At 43.5% G+C, this 16,863-nt stretch overlaps 1 protein-coding gene across 1 annotated transcript in view; it reads left to right on the top strand.

Annotated features, from left to right (window-relative positions):
• Nucleotides 1–16,863, top strand: part of LOC134460642 (low-density lipoprotein receptor-related protein 1B-like) — a 573,784-nt gene that overhangs the window by 520,527 nt on the left and 36,394 nt on the right. Inside the window, exons 77-82 of the mRNA XM_063212999.1 lie at nt 396–637; nt 4,534–4,757; nt 5,983–6,089; nt 10,132–10,248; nt 10,795–10,968; nt 14,727–14,855. Of these exons, the coding sequence (XP_063069069.1) occupies nt 396–637; nt 4,534–4,757; nt 5,983–6,089; nt 10,132–10,248; nt 10,795–10,968; nt 14,727–14,855 (993 nt within the window). The remainder of the gene's footprint in view (nt 1–395; nt 638–4,533; nt 4,758–5,982; nt 6,090–10,131; nt 10,249–10,794; nt 10,969–14,726; nt 14,856–16,863) is intronic.

The following is a 16,863-nucleotide window of genomic DNA, read 5'->3' as shown; positions in this document are numbered from 1 at the left end:
TTCCTTTGTGACTTTTTTGTCAGTAAAAAAAAATCTATGAATGTAATGCACAGTATGAAGAGTTTGTGTAAATACATATTTTGTGTTTAAAGATATGACTGTTATTTTGTTATACTAAATTATAGATACATTGTGGTACAATATATTTGTAATAAATATGGTTATAGCTTTACAGAAAAAATGAATGCTAATTTAGAAGCATCCTTAAAGCATATAATGAATGCAACATTCATTGCTTATGTGTACGAATTGATGTTGATGCATTTTGTGTGTATGACATTATTTGTATAACTTGATGTGCAATTGTGCAATTTGTCAATCTGTCTCCAACTCCAAATGGGAATTTAGCCACTCTTTGTTGTTTTGTTTTTGCATATAACTAACTCAACGGGCAGGACCAGAGGACCGGGTGCTCTACATTGCTAATGACACTGAAATCCGAAGTTTTGTCTATCCGTTTAACCAGAGCCACGGGCACAAACTGCTCGCCCGCATCGAAGATAACGCCCGCATCATTGGCATGGACGCTCTGTTGCACCAGCAAAAGTTTATCTGGGCCACCCAGTTTAACCCGGGTGGACTCTTTTACAGGGATATCTCTGACAAGAGTCAAGTTAAGACTAATGTCGGGATCATAGTAAGTATGGGCGATAAGGAGGTCATGTAGAATCAGGGCAGAGGAGGCAGACAAACTGGTGTATTGAGAGGGAAGGTAAAATGCATTTCTCGAAGCCATAGTTCCCAAGTGCGTTAGCTAGTTTGTTATTTGCAATGCAATTTCCCACTGACAACTACCAAAGTAGCTAACTAGCTAACAACTATGCTTTCGAGAAACACACCCCTGGTGTGTACGTATACTTATTTTCTGCTTGTGCACAGAGGATTCCTACTAATTGGCTCATTCAGCATCTGCTGGATGAATGAATCGGTTGGAAAAAATACAGTACATGGCAGGACTTTTGCTCTCTAAACCCAGGATGTCTGCCTCTAGGTGAGAAGCATACTCTTGATGGGGTTGATTGGGTTGTCATGAGCCTGAGGTGGATAATGGAGGTCATTGGCTTTTCTTGTGTGCATCTGATAATGAGTTAGCCCTAACACACACTGATACCTTCCCTTTTCTATGGGTGAAAAATAACCCTGTTATAATGAATGTGTTTTATGCAAAACAATAAGGTAATTTCATTCATGTTGTGTAAGGCTAGGGTGCCATATTTCCTTTGCTCTCTGTGACTCTGATGAGTTTAAATGTCTATTGTCCACTAGCTCTCCCTCCAGCATGGTAACATAATTTAATCCTTGTATGTATGGGTGGTGTTGCCAGGCCTTGTTATCTTCTCTCTAACGGCCCGCACCACTGCAAACCCATTTACGTTTTGCTATGAATCGCCTGGTATTGAATTATGCCCATGAACTCGTCGAAGATTAAATTCATAACTCACCCGGTCACGTCCCCCTCGCTTACAGTCCCTTGGTGCAGCACAAGGGCGAAAGTGAAGCAATAGCCAAGGTGCCACACACTGGTGGTTTATCATACAGATTGTTCTAGAAAAATATCCTTGGCTTGGCTCCCTCACCCAGAGCCGCTGCCTTGCCATCATTATCTGTGAGCCCGAGATAGTTGGTAAGTAAAGAAAAGTAGCCTGCCATGAAATAAATTGGAGATTTTTTTTGCTGTCAACCTTACACTACATCCAATCTCTCTCTCTCTCTCTCTCTCTCTCTCTCTCTCTCTCTCTCTCTCTCTCTCTCTCTCTCTCTCTCTCTCTCTCTACCTCTCCACAAACACCATTACTGGATGAAAAACAGATGGAAATGTTCCTCCTCAGTCATATTTAAACATATTTTTATCATTTGTATCCTTGTGTATTGAGGAAATGAGAATTTCAATCATTCAAACCAAGACCCCTCCATTTACGCAGTATTCAGTATTGCCTGCGCTTTCACCAACATTTATAATTTACAACGCTTATTGCCCATCATCTGTAACCAGTGCATGGTTTTATATTCAGTACACGTTTGTATCAGGCCAGGACCATAAACTATTCTCGATTCTGCAACCGGATGACTCAGACACAGATCAAGGTCTTCAATCACACACCCGCCTCGCCACCATGACAGGAATAAAACTTTTCTCTGTATGCCTAATAATATTCACCGGATAAGAGTGTGAGTGTGGTCAAGACAGACGACAAGGCACAAGCCGTGGATGTGAATACAAATAGCACCGCTCCCTGTGGACTCTGAGGCGTTAACTTGTGATGAGTTATGACAAGCTACAGCTCTGTAAGTAAGTACGACGGGAGACAAAGGCAGACAAACTGGATTATGTAAAAAAAGTAAAAATGCCCTGTCATGGATTTCCTCTGCCTGCCTGTGTCTACCTGTCAGCTCAGGTGATTTGACTAATGACATCATCTACTTATGATCAGCTGGTTCACTGAGTTTGACAGTTGGAGCAGATACGTACGTACTGTATGTGGTGGGGCTCTTACTTTCTGAATCTACATGTAGGTCAGGGGTTCTCAACCTTTTCCAACGTGGGGCCCACTCGAAATTGTCACCAATGTTCAGGGCCCACTTCTGACTCAATAAAGAATAAAACTCAAATAAATCAATAGCAACACACACCAAAATATGATTATAATTTTAGAAAATGATTTCAAGGCCCACTTGGAATTCAGGGCCCACCAGTGGGCCCCGGCCCATAGGTTGAAAATCACTGATGTAGGTTGCTTGCCTCTGGTCACAAGACAAATCGGCCAACAGCTCTGAGCCCTCCAGGCCTCTTCAAGGGCACCTAAGGGCTGACAGACCTTCAGCTACAACAGTGGTAACATTGTCTGCATCAGAAGTTTGTGGAGTTTTGCTGCAGGGCTGGACAACAGACTATAAAATAGCCTTCACCTCAGGAGGTATAAACTGCAAGCTGAAAAAAACCCTTACGCAGATCAGCTGTCTGTTGTGTTGATATGTTACTCTCTTAAGGACACACACACACACACACACGCACGCACGCACACACACACATACGCACGAACGCGTACACACACACACACACACGCACACGCACACACACACACACACACACACACACACACACACACACACACACAGCACACACACACACACACACACACACACACACACACACACACACACACACACACACACACACACACACACACACACACACTAAAATGGATGAAAGTTTTGCCATGTATGGCAATGCAAATATTGCAATTAAGCCATGCAGATGTGGGAGCCCACTGGCTCAGAAGCCGCTGTGTGCATACTGAATGATATATATATTTTTAAACTATCTGGTTTAAAGTGTACAGAAAGCTCAGCCACTATGCACAGAGTGCAGCATAGTTCTAGTTGGATTCAATTGACATTGTGCACTATCTCATGTAGTGTAGTGTCACAAATTGTACCGTACCTTTCCTCCGTTGCATCCTCCTATGTCTCAGGTTGACAGTCAGGCTGTGCCTTCCTAGTGACGCAACACCTTCGGATCGCGATTGCAAGTCTATGATAATCAGGCAAACCGTATAGTGTAGTGTCACAAATTGTACCTTTCCTCCACCGCATCTGGAGTAGTCCCAATGCCTCAGATTGACAGTCAGGCTGATGTAGTCTTGTTAATTAATAACAGACCCAAACACACTCAGCTGTACACATTTCCCAAACTGCCAGTCTCTTGACCAGTGTTGCCAGATGTGTCTGACCAAATCCAGCCCAAAAGCTTCTCAAAAACCGCCAAAATGTGCTAAATTCCGCCCAAATTCAACAAATTACATTGACTTCTATGGGCCCAAAACGGCTGAAAAACCACCAAATGGCCAATTTTTCCGATTTTTACCCGCAGACGTTCATGCCAAGTAGCCCAATTAGGCGGGCACCCGCCCAATCTGGCAACACTGCTCCTGCCACACCATTACAGGTGATATTACCACGGCCACCTGCTCAACCACATCAACAGTATGCTGCTCTAAAAGTTGTCTCTAAAAGTAGGAACCTTTTCTATGCTGTTTCTTCTTATGTTTCCCCTTATATTCCCTTATCTGTCCTCCTACCATATATATGCTATACAATACACTGGGAGTGCGTTACAATATGCGACCTTGCCTCCTCCACTTGTGCTTGTCTCCTCGCCCCACCTCCTGGCCCCTCCTCCGTGGAGAAACCAATAAAGTTTTCCAGCTGTCAGCCTAGCCACAACAACTTTTGAGGTACTGTTTTTCTTTCACCATCCCAATTGCAAATGAGAAGAAGGCTTTACAATTGAGCTTTTGCAAGATATTGAAATATAATGCTGTGGTCAGTGATGTCATCATGACATATTACTTCCTGGTACGAGGAGACAAGCACAAGTGGAGGAGGCAAGGTCGCATATTGTAACACACTCCTGAGTGTCATCGTCAGAGAGTCTCTGTTTCAACGTGCTTGTCTTTTCACCTGACTGCCCACCCCATCCCATCCCTGTCCGGTCCCACCCCATCCCCGTCCTGCACCCTCCCCAATCTGCAGTGTTCAGACTTCAGAAGGCCCAGGGACGTGGCGGCAGACTGGGTAACGGGCAACATCTATTGGACGGATCACTCACGGATGCACTGGTTCAGCTATTACACGACCCACTGGACCAAGCTGCGATACTCGATTAACGTGGGACAGCTGAAAGGGCCCAACTGCACACGGCTGATAACGGACATCGCAGGAGAACCGTACGCCATCGCGGTCAACCCAGACAGAGGGTGAGTGCAGTGCAGTGACACACACAGGGGCGGATTAAGAGGGCCCGGGGCCCCTAGGCTACAGGTTGCTGTGGGGCCCCCCCAGAAGGCAAATTTCTTGAAAAATTCACGCAGACAGTGTCATAATTACGAGCTAGAAATTCAGGATAGCATGTCGGCAAACTGTTCTCAACACGGTGGATCAATTTTTCAACATTGCATCTTGTCCCAATTCTGCAATTTTTCACTTTTGTCCAATCAGGGGGCCCCTGGCAGGTGGGGCCTCCTAGGCTGCAGCCATATCTATCCTGTGCATTAATCCGGTCCTGCATGTTGATATTGCCGAGCGCTATGAGCTTTATTTGTGCAGTGACACACAGTGCAGTCTTATACTTATACTGCAGTGCAGTGACACACAGTGCAGTCTTATACTTATACTGCAGTGCAGTGACACACAGTGCAGTCTTATACTTATACTGCAGTGCAGTGACACACAGTGCAGTCTTATACTTATACTGCAGTGCAGTGACACACAGTGCAGTCTTATACTTATACTGCAGTGCAGTGACACACAGTGCAGTCTTATACTTATACTGCAGTGCAGTGACACACAGTGCAGTCTTATACTTATACTGCAGTGCTGCTTTTCCCCTTTTACTTTTCTCAAGGATGAGGCTGACGTTCACTTTCTAAACTTGCAGAAAGCAGTTTGTTTAATGCACTCAAAGTTTCTGTTATTGACTTTTCCCCAAACACTGATGAAATGCAAACATGTGTAGAGAAAGCAGAGAAAGTATCATTTTGAACACAATTTCAAGTTTTATGTCTTCTTTGTACATTACATTTCATTGAATTTCACATATTTTTGTCAACTTTTATCAATTATTATTACGTATAATTCATGAATTAGCATTTCCTTAATGGAGTGCAGTGAGATGCAGTGTGGTGATGTACTTTGGATTGTACTACAGTACTGCTTTTCCCTTTCTACTTTCATCGAGGATGATTCTGACTTTCACTTTCTGAACTCACAGAAAGTAGCTTGTTTAATGCACTCAACATAGTTTCTTTTGATCAAATGTGCGCATATAAAGAAATTTGGTATGATTTTGAACACCATAGTGTAAAGCTTGTTTGTTTAGTTTTTGTTGACTTTTGCTTAATTAGCATTTCCTTAACATTGAAACTTCAGATAAGACTGAAATGTACTGCTATCATTATACGTGTGTATTCTTGCCTTTTCCAGGATGATGTACTGGTCGGTGATTGGTGATCGGTCACACATAGAGGAGTCTGCGATGGATGGCTCTATGCGGAGGGTACTGCTGGATAAGAGGCTACGAAGGCCCACAGGTACCAATATGGTCTAATACAGTGTTTCTCAACTGGAGGGGTCATGGGTGAGTCGTGGAGCCGTGGTGTAAAAAAATCGTAATTCATTGATTTGCTACAAAAAAAAAAAAAACATCCAACTTTTCCTGTAACAATTTACAACTTTTATTTTGATAGGCGATTGAACTTGTGTCATCTGTCGTCATAGATAAAATCAGAATGTTTATGCGAGATAGTAGCGTGCAACCAGTCATTCGAGTGTCGCTAAAAAAAAATTGGGTCGCGAACGAATGAGAGTGGAAAATGGTGGGTCCCAAGATTGTTCCAGTTGAGAACCACTGGTCTAATACACTATAAAACTAGAAGCACTCAGAGAGCACAGACCTCCGCCAAGGAAGCTGCTTGATAGAATTTTTGACTATGTTACACCCTAAGTCTTTCTACCCTCTTTTTGTGGTGTGCCCGCAATTCAATTTCTGGTCACTAGGGGCATCTAGATATATAGGGCAGCAATGGTGAAGAATCTTTTCAAAAGTCCTGGTTCCGGTTCGTGATCTGGATCACCACCAGAATTTAATCACTTGTTCCTTGGGTCATTACTACCAACTCCACAAAGTTTCGTCCAAATCAGTTGATTAGTTTTTGAGTTATCCTGCTCACGGAATCTTTCAAAAAGTCCTGGTTCCGGTTCGTGATCCGGATCACCACCAGAATTGAATCACTTGTTCGTTTGGTCATTATCAACAACTCCACAAAGTTGAATTATGCAGCTGACAAACAAACAGACAGAAAAGCAGACAAACCATCGCGACTGAAAACATTCCCTCCTTGGCGGAGGTAATAATGTTATATGTTCCTTTTAGAAATACACTTCATTATTATTTCCTAATTAGGGGTGTTCGTGTACTGTCTAACATTAGCTGTAAACAATACGATAAAAACACAATGATGATGATGATGATGAAGTTGGGGAGAAAAGAAAGTTTTCAAATACCTTTCAAAGGTATCTTTTCTGCAGGACATAGGATTCTCAAACTTCCAGAGTGGGGTGAAGCAAAGCGCTAATAAGCTGTTTTTTCTTCAACCTACACTAGCTATCTGAGGTGCACTGTGCAGTCTGAAGTACTGTGTGTGTGCGTGTCCGTGTGCATGTGAGAGCGTGTGCGTGTGTCCTGAATCTGTGACCTGGAAAAGAACAGACATTTTGAAACAGTGCTGGAGCAGTGTGCTTCACGGTCGAGTCGGCAGACATGTCTCGTTTGGAGGGAGAGAGAGATAGAGAGATGTAGAAAGAGAGAGAGAAGGAGAGAGAGAGTCAATAGACATGTCTCAGACAAGTGAGAAAGAAAGATAAAGTCGGCAGAGGTGTCTGATTGTGAGGAGACAAAAGCACAAACATCCTCAGCAGTATCCTTTGCACTGTCCCTCTTTGGGCTGAAGGACCCACTCGCTAACCTAGTCAAGGCAAGGCAGTGTATTTCTAAAGTGCATTTCATACATGGAAGCTATTCAATGAGCTTTCCACCACATTTCTATTTAACGCTATGTAAAACTAAACTAGCCTGACTCTCTGGTGTATTTCCTGCTGTGTTTCCGCTCAGCTTTGTGAGCTTCACAAGCTCACACGAGTGTCTGGAGAACCTTCCGATTCGCCCTGCTCCCATAACAAAGTACATTAGAACCAATTAGGATTGCGGGATTTTCAGAGACGTGATGAAGTCAAAATTTAAACGTATAGTGGAGCATTGAAAAGTTAGTGAAACGGGACAGTTGTTTCAGCAACAATGGCTGCTCGCATACTGTAGACTCAGTTATTGACATTTTCGAATCTGTGAGTAGTTAAAGCAGTGGCAGCTCATCAAAAATGTCAGACAAGCGTCTCCCCAATGATGTGAACCTTTTTTAAAAAAATAAATAAAACCACACCTTAAGAGACCTACTCCTAGTCAAGTCAAGTCAGTTTTTTCATATGCACATAGGAGGCCTACAAGAAAATTGAAATTACGTTTTCCCTCTATACCGTGAAGTAACAGTGACGGTCCAATACCTGTAAAGGGATCAAGTAATAAATAATACTGAGCATTTAACATTGGTGAGTGACAGTCCTACTCCTATGACGTACAAATGTATCTCCAAATGGATGTTTGTGGAGCAAGGCGGAACCCATTCATCTGGTGAGAGTCAGGTTACCACACACTTGCTTCATCACAGTACAGTCAACCGACGGACCGACAGATGGACATACCCTCTTATAGAGATGCTAGTACGGCACATCTAAAAAGACAAAAAGAAAATAAAACCACGATCATACTTCAAATCAATCAAACATTCTCTCTCTCTCTCTCTCTGGAGCTGGAGCATTCAGCCAAATGTTTCTCCTAACTAGTTTTTGATCAAAATAGTCCATAAAACACATTTTCATTGATTTCACTAAAACGTTCATTTGCTGCCTTTCAAAATCCCAAGCCTATTGTGCCACCCTTCAATAAAAGATTTTTCAAAGAAATTATGTTAGAACAAAGTAGTGGTGTGGATCGGCACTGCCCTCACGATCCGATTCTATCACGATGCGGGAGGTAGCAATTCGATTCCATTCGATTCTATGTGATCCGATCTGATCCGAATCAATTCTACAATGCATTGCAATGCATTACATTTCTACTGAAAGCAAAGCAAATGTTTAATCAGTCATGATGAGGCAATACAAGTAGTCAGATACTGAGCAATTTATTGGCTGTTTTCTGTATCAGTTTGTATCGGTTTGTATCAGTCTTGCAATGTTTTGAAGTGCTTTTATTTAATTTAACATTCATTTGCTCCCGAAATATCCATGGAAATAATTGAACCTTAAAAAAATTGCCGGATCGATTCTGGATCGTCCATGCATTGCCGAATCGATCATTGTTGACACCACTAGAACAAAGGAACAATGGTGCAAAAATGGAGCAGGATTTTTTTTAAAAATGGGCCTTTTGATGCACCTTCATATACAAGGCCTAGCATCAGGATAATAACTCACTAAGTTGTTTCGTGTCTTGTTTTAAAATAAATTGAGTCAATTAGTCTCCGTGATGGTGACTGGAGATCCTCTGTTGAAATTAGGTCAAGGAGGAGTCAAGCTCAAACACACACACACACACACACACACACACACACACACACACACACACACACACACACACACGCACACACACGCACACACACACACACACACACACACACACACACACACACACACACACACACACACACACACACACACACACACACACACACACACACACACACACACACACACACACACACACACACACACACACACACACACAGAAGCAAGAAGTTTGTCAGCAGTTTTACTTTCGACGGGAGGAGCCAAGCACATCTCATATAACCTTTTGTATGACCGGCTGCACTCCCCCCGTACTCACGCACTTATGCACTTATGCACCCCCTTCATCAGTATGGAACTTCTTCATAATGGCATTCAGCAGGGTGGCTATTCCCTGACATTGCCAAACTGTGACTTAGCACTTTGCATAGCTGTATTTCCTTCTGAATAAACTGAATAAATACATTTTTAAAAGATAAATAAATGAGCACACAGGATAACCCCTTGCTTTTGACACTTGGAGCATTCTATTGGTTTACCTGCTGCATTCATAACTGGTATAAATATCTCTCCATCTCCCCCTCTCTCTTTCCCTCTCTCTGCCCCCTCCCTTTCTCCCTCTCTCTCTCTCTAGCCCTATTTATTTGTTTATTTTGGTTTGTTTTCTTTAATCTACTTTTATATATTTTAAGAGTGTAATGTGATCTGATTGTACACATTATGTACAACATTTGTTTTAATAAAATATCCTTAAAATTCAAATTCCATTTCTCTCTCTGCCCCCTCCCCCTCCCCCACCTCTCTCTCTCTCTCTCTCTCTCTCTCTCTTTCCCTCTCTCTGCCCACCCCCCTCTCTCTCTGCCCTCCCCCTCTCCTTCTCTCTCTCCCTCTCCCTCTCCCTCCCCGCCCTCTCCCTCTCTCCCCCCCCCCCTCTCTCCCCCCCCCTCTCTCTAGCCCTGGCCATTGACTACTTCAACCAGCGTCTGTACTGGGCTGATGCAGAGCTGGCCTCCATTGGCAGCGTGCGCTTCGATGGATCAGACCCCCAGGAGTCAATTGGAGGACAACATGGTGAGATAAACTGGTGCAGTGAATTCAGGGTGTGTGTGTGTGTGTGTGTGTGTGTGTGTGTGTGTGTGTGTGTGTGTGTGTGTGTGTGTGTGTGTGTGTGTGTGTGTGTGTGTGTGTGTGTGTGTGTGTGTGTGTGTGTGTGTGTGTGTGTGTGCTTGAGTGTGTGTTTGAGTGTGTGTGTTTGAGTGTGCGTGTGTGTGTGAGAGAGAGAGAGAGAGAGAGACAGAGAGAGAGAGAGAGAGAGAGAGACAGACAGAGAGAGAGAGACAGAGAGACAGAGATACTCAGTAGCCTACTTAATATACGGTAGCTTGGGATTTGAGATGAATGACCTTTGCTGGCATTCCGGCAATCCGATTTACACGCCACATTAATAGACTTGCTCATTTTTGCAAAGAGATTTTTTTGGAATATGCAGTATTCTGTGCATGCATAAATACTGTACTTTGGTATAGCATACATACATAGGAATTAACATATTCATACATGAATCAATACAATAAAATCACTACCTGTCTTGTTTTGGGATGCCAACACAATTTCCAGGGATCGCCAACCCGTACCGCATCGATCTGTTTGAGGACTTCATCTACGGCACGAGTCTGAAGAACGAGGTGTTTAGGATCCACAAGTACGGGAAGCGGCCCATGGAGCTGCTGGACCTTGGTGTGGAGAAGGCCACTAATGTCATGGTGGCTCACCGATACAAGCAGCACGAAGGTCAGAAGCATCACAAATATCACATTATAGTAAACACAATATGATAAGACAATAAAGACATTATAATACGGTAAACATAATATCGTAATACAATACTGGGGTGGAGAATCTTACACAATGTACCTTTAATGTGACGTATCACATTTCACAAAAGTCACATGATGATGGCTTGAGAGCAGAAACGCGTTTGCTTGTGGACATGGTGGTAATTTATAAATAAATAATGAGGCGTAGCTTGTGAATGTGGATTTTTGATACCTTTTATCGTGCACAAGAAGTCATTCATTTTTCCAAGAAGTTGAGCGCGTCCTCTGACAAAATTAAATCATCACAAGTATGACATTACAATAAACACAATATGGTAATACAATAGTGAAAGCGCGAAAGCCCAACTGGGAAACTCCAACTCCCATTGTCATTGTGACACAGCAAGATTGCATTTATGCCTCGCCTGTGCAAGAGGGCAGCCCCTAATGGCGCCCCTAGGGAGCAGTGCAGTGGGACAGCACCATGCTCGGGGTACCTCAGTCATGGAGTCATGGAGGAGGATGGGGAAGAGCACTGGTTAATTACTCCTCCCACCAACCTGGCGGGTCGGGAGTCGAACCGGCAACCTATGGGCTACAAGTCTGACTCCCTAACTGCTCACCCTTGACTGCCCCAGTTACCGATGACTGCCCAATAAAGACAGACCAAAAATTAAATTAGACTGGCCTGTCACAACTTTGACACATTCTAGTTGTAACCTTTGATTGGCTGTTGATGCTGCTGTCTGGAGTACCTTCAGATGTCAAGGCATGTTTTTATCACCACATGTTTTTATCACCTAGACCTGGGTAGGAGTTCCACATTTCAAGTCTTTTTTGACATTCATTTTTTGTTTTGAATGCATAACTTTGATTTACTCACAAGTTTAATATCTGTAATTTTTCACTGGGCCAAGGACAAGGTTACTGGTTCAATATCTGTCAGGTTTATATACTATAGCAACCCCACTAAACAACCACATTTTTCAAAAGACAACATTGGAAGGAGAGAGGTACGGTAAACTACTACACTGTGCTGGATTTGAAGGCCAGTTTGACGTGATGTTTACCGTGAAACTTCTCCAGCCATGAAAAGTCACTAAACAACCACATTTTCAAATGAGGAACTGGGAAGACGAGACATTACGCTAGACTCGTGCTGGACTTCAAGGCCAGTTTGACGTGATGTTTACTGTGAAACTTCTCCAGCCTTGGAGATGCAGTGTGCCTCTGATGAAGGACAACACTGCAATTGTCTGACTGAGTTTGTTGTACTCTGGAAAATTGGGAAAAACGTTTGTGAACCAACAGGGGACAAAAAGTCTAGTTGAACTGGAAAAAGTGCAGCCCTAGCAACGTGACTGCATACACTACTATACTTTCTTTAAGGCTGACAATATTATTTCCCTTTGGGCATTGTTAGTGTGTCTGCCTATGTATCTGCCTATGTGCTGTTGCTATTTTGCAATGCATTTCAATGGAATGCGCAATACAAAAATGTAAATTCCCCAACATTCTATAAAATGGATATATCTCATTTTGGAAAAGAGCTCTTCATATATACAGTATATTTTAATATCTATTTCTTAGATGTTCTTACTCTCCCCTACTCAGTAAGAGCATACTGTATGCTGAAATAAAGAAGCAAAGACAAGAACAAATGTAACTGTGGAAAGCAAATCCACCCCCTAGCCATTTCAAGTGTCCAGTCACGACTAGCCGGTCTCTCTCCTCTCCTCTCATCTCTTCCATTACATGCTGTGCCGTGTCACAAAGTCACCCTGTTCTTCTGAAAGCACCATCATCTGCCCACGCAGAGCTTGAGTCTCCACACACAAGAGGATCTCTACAGTCAACCAACCCACTCTATTACTGCCCTCCTCTCCCTACAAGTGGCAGAAGTATGAACATAGGAATCGCTCACAGGATCTGGCTGTCTATTGCGGGGGCCCTTTTTTGCATTCTCTATTTGTTATCCCTGTTGAGTTAATGGCCTAGCGGTCCTTTGTGATCCCCAACGCCACAACATCGCCCTTAGCATCTATAACAATCCTTCATTGCATCACACTGTTCTCTCTCTCTCTCCCTCTCTCTCTCTCTCTCTCTCTCCCTCTCTCTCTCTCTCTCTCTCTCTCTCCCTCCCTCTCTCTCTCTCTCTCTCTCTCTCTCTCTCCTTCCACCTCCTCCGCAATCTCCAACACCATAACGCCCTGACACTCGATCCTCTGTTACTCCAACAGCCCATGTCGTCCCCACAGACTCATTAGAGCCGGGCCAGCATAGCCAGTGTGTGTGTGTGTGTGTGTGTGTGTGTGTGTGTGTGTGTGTGTGTGTGTGTGTGTGTGTGTGTGTGTGTGTGTGTGTGTGTGTGTGTGTGTGTGTGTGTGTGTGTGTGTGTGTGGTGTGTGTGTGTGTGTGTGTGTGTGTGTGTGTGTGTGTGTGTGTGTGTGTGTGTGTGTGTGTTTGGTGGGTGGGTGGGGGGTTGTGTGTGTGTGTGGTGTGATCCAGGCTGGAGAAGGCACTTGTGCAATGCCAGCAGAAGCCGGCAGCAATGTTTGATGTCTTCAGCAAAATCACTGACGAGGCCCTCTCCCTCTGCCCTACCATTCTCCTCTCACTTTTTATGTTTTTCTCTCTTTCTTTTTTCCTCTTTTTTCTTTCCTAGCCATTATTTTTGAAAAGCATAGTCTTCATGCTGCCTTTGAAAGAGTACAAGTTGTTCAAGTAGATCTAAATCAGACTGCAGTTATTAGTTTTGAAATATATGTTGTTGATGTCACGCTGAGAGATGTCATCTCTTTTTAATCATGTGGAGTTCTTCATTTCAATTAAATCATGCGGAGGTGTTGATGGAAATAAGTTTTTACTTTTGTTATTATGACAATGCCATACTTTGTAAAGTCTTTATTTGATTAAAAATGGTGTGGAGTTGTTGATTTAAAGAAGTGTTTTTTTTTATCTCATCCTCACACTTTCCTTTTACTAATGTAACTAAATGATTGTGGCGCTAGTAATTAAATCTTACAGTAAAATAATTTACGTCTGTGTTGAAAAATGCTGAAAAGTATTATTCTGGCTAATGGACATGACAAAAAGAATCAAGGCAAAGACAGCCCTTTCTATATAGTATGGTTTTATCTGAAAACATGCTGGACTCATAATAATTAAATGCTCAGATTAATTTGTTAAAGCATGTAGAATTGTCACGTTTATGAAAAAACTGACATAATATTATATATGTAACTACAGTGAGCTTATGAGCTCTTCAAGGGCAAGGGACAGGTGCTAATGCAACATAGCGGCTCAGGATTCTTTTTTTATTGATTAGCATAATATTAAATGCATTCCATAATACTGTAGAAAATGAGGGGGCACTGTGGCGCAGCGCGCTAAGCCCCCCACATTTGGGCTTGCATACCCACGGGGACCCCGGTTCCAGTCCGGCCGGGGTCATTTCCCAATCCCACCGCGTCTCTCTGTCCTACTCGCTTCCTGTCAACATATCACACTGTCCTATCAAATAAAGGCATGAAAGCCCCTAAAAATATACTTTTAAAAAAGAAGAAAAGAAAATGAAAAGAAATCTGTTACTCTAAAAGTGAAGCCCTGTCCTTGCTTTCTCTTAAGCAAGGCATGCACTGTGCAACATTTCACATGTCATGTTCTTTGATGATCTTTAACGCCAAGGAAGATGTTTGCTTTTCTCACAAGAGCGTTTTTCTCCATCCGTAGGTGTGGCGAACCCATGCCTGAAGATGTCATGTGAGTTCATGTGCCTGCTGAACCCCAGTGGAGCCAGGTGTGTGTGCCCAGAAGCTAAAGCCCTCATCAATGGCACATGTGTCGACCCCAATATCTCAGGTAACACAGCAGGAGACTGCAGCACAACACTCAGGCACATCTGGCTCATTAGCTCTCTCTTTCTCTTTATTATTCTCTCGTCACTCTTTCTTTCCCCTCTCTCTCTCTCTCTCTCTCTCTCTCTCTCTCTCTCTCTCTCTCTCTCTCTCTCTCTCTCTCTCTCTCTCTCTCTCTCTCTCTCTCTCTCTCTCTCTCTCTCTCATTCTCTCTCTCTCTCTCTCTCTCTCTGTCTCTCTCTCTTACTCTCTCTTGCTCTCTCTCTCCTCATTATGTATTTACACATGTAAATGTGTCTAAATTAAAAAGGGGATGAGGGTGTTAACTGTGAACTGGTGCATCAGCACCCAAGGCCATAGCAAAAAGGAAAGGGAAATCAAGCAGAGATCTGGGCTGTGTTGCCAGATTGGGCAGTTTCCTGCCCAATTGGGCTGCTTAGGATGGCCTTGTGCGGGTAAAAATGGATTGTGGAGAAAAACCCGCCCAATTTTTGGCCATAGAAATCAATAGAATTGGGCGGGATTTAGTCCTTCCAGGCGGGTTTTGAACATTTTTTGGGCTGGAAATCATCAGCCACATCTGGCAACCCTGGATCTGGGTGTCAGAGGCATGGGAGGGAGACATGATGGGAGATGGCGGGGAGAGGAGACTGGAGATGAGAATGGGAGAATAGTGTAGTGGGAGGGAAGAGACAGGGACATTTACAAGGGGGGATACACAGGGGACAGTTGGACAGCTGGGCCCAGGGAGATAAGACGCCCAGAATTGGGTACTCATAGCATAGCATTGCATGTATTGGATGGGGGGTCCCTTTAAGATGACTTTGCCCTGGGCCCAGCAAAATCTGTCAGCGGCCCTGGGAAGAGAGATACAAGATCAGAGAGTGAGTGAGTTGGAGGGAGGGGAAAGAGATGGCAGAGGGAGGTACAGAGATAGCAGAGAGGGCAGAGGATAGGGAAGTTTAGTGAGAGCAGAATGATAGCAGAGAGAAAGAGAGGACCGTCTCGATAGCAGAGAGGGAGAGAGGATGTTCTCGATAGCAGAGAGGGAGAGGGGATGTTCTCGATAGCAGAGAGGGAGAGAGGATGGTCTCGATAGTGGAGAGGGAGAGAGGATGGTCTCGGCATTCTTCCAAGTGGCAGATTATCCAGATGGTTTCTGCCTGTGGATCTGGATGGCGATCTAACCTGGCCCTTAGGTGGTGTTATTTTCCACTCTTGAGGATTTTGGATCACAGGACAAAAAACGAGCCACCAAGGCTTTGACTGAAATAAAAACATCAGGGAGAGAGGGAGAGGAGAGAGAGAGAGGATTTTTTTTTTCTTATTGTCACGTTTTAATTAAAGATTGTTATCGCTTTGTGTCATGTGTCACGTTTGATGTGCACTGCAGCTGATGGATGGCACAGGGAAGGATTGGTTGTGTGTGTGTGTGTGCGTGTGCGTGTGTGTGTGCGTGTTTGCACATGCACGTGTCCTTGTGTGGGTGTGTATGCGTGTGTGATTTTTGCAATTAAACTTGTCAGCTGGGGGATTAACCTTTGCAGAATGGAAGGCTAAATGGCACCTGTTTGTGCCCAACACGACTAAATGGAAATATTATAACCTGCAATAAAGCCTGCTCACCTGGACGAAAACACAGACAGCATGATCTCGAGGTTAGATTAGGACATAATGAACGAATATGATGTGTTTAGTCAGTGTGGGTAGGAACACCGTTTATGACACACAAGTCACATGCGTGTATAGCGTCTATTTACAACAACAAAAAACAATTGCAATAAACTAGTCTTTCTTTTTTAGATGACAATCTTTCAGAGGATAAAAGAACATAAATAACATTGTTTTGTCTGTAAGCTGCTTCAAAGTCCTCAAGTTGAAGCTGCATTTTATTATGCCCACGCAATGTGTGTGCATGTGTGTGTGTGTGCATAGGCATTACATTACTATTAATGTACTGTATGTAGGCCTACAGTATTTATACTGTGGAGGTGTTGGTGTAGGTGTGTGCA

This window comes from Engraulis encrasicolus, chromosome 13 (assembly GCF_034702125.1).
Source record: "Engraulis encrasicolus isolate BLACKSEA-1 chromosome 13, IST_EnEncr_1.0, whole genome shotgun sequence".
Classification (NCBI taxonomy): domain Eukaryota; kingdom Metazoa; phylum Chordata; class Actinopteri; order Clupeiformes; family Engraulidae; genus Engraulis; species Engraulis encrasicolus.
The sequence above is the reverse complement of the archived record's forward strand: the minus strand, read 5'-3'. Positions and strand labels throughout refer to the sequence as shown.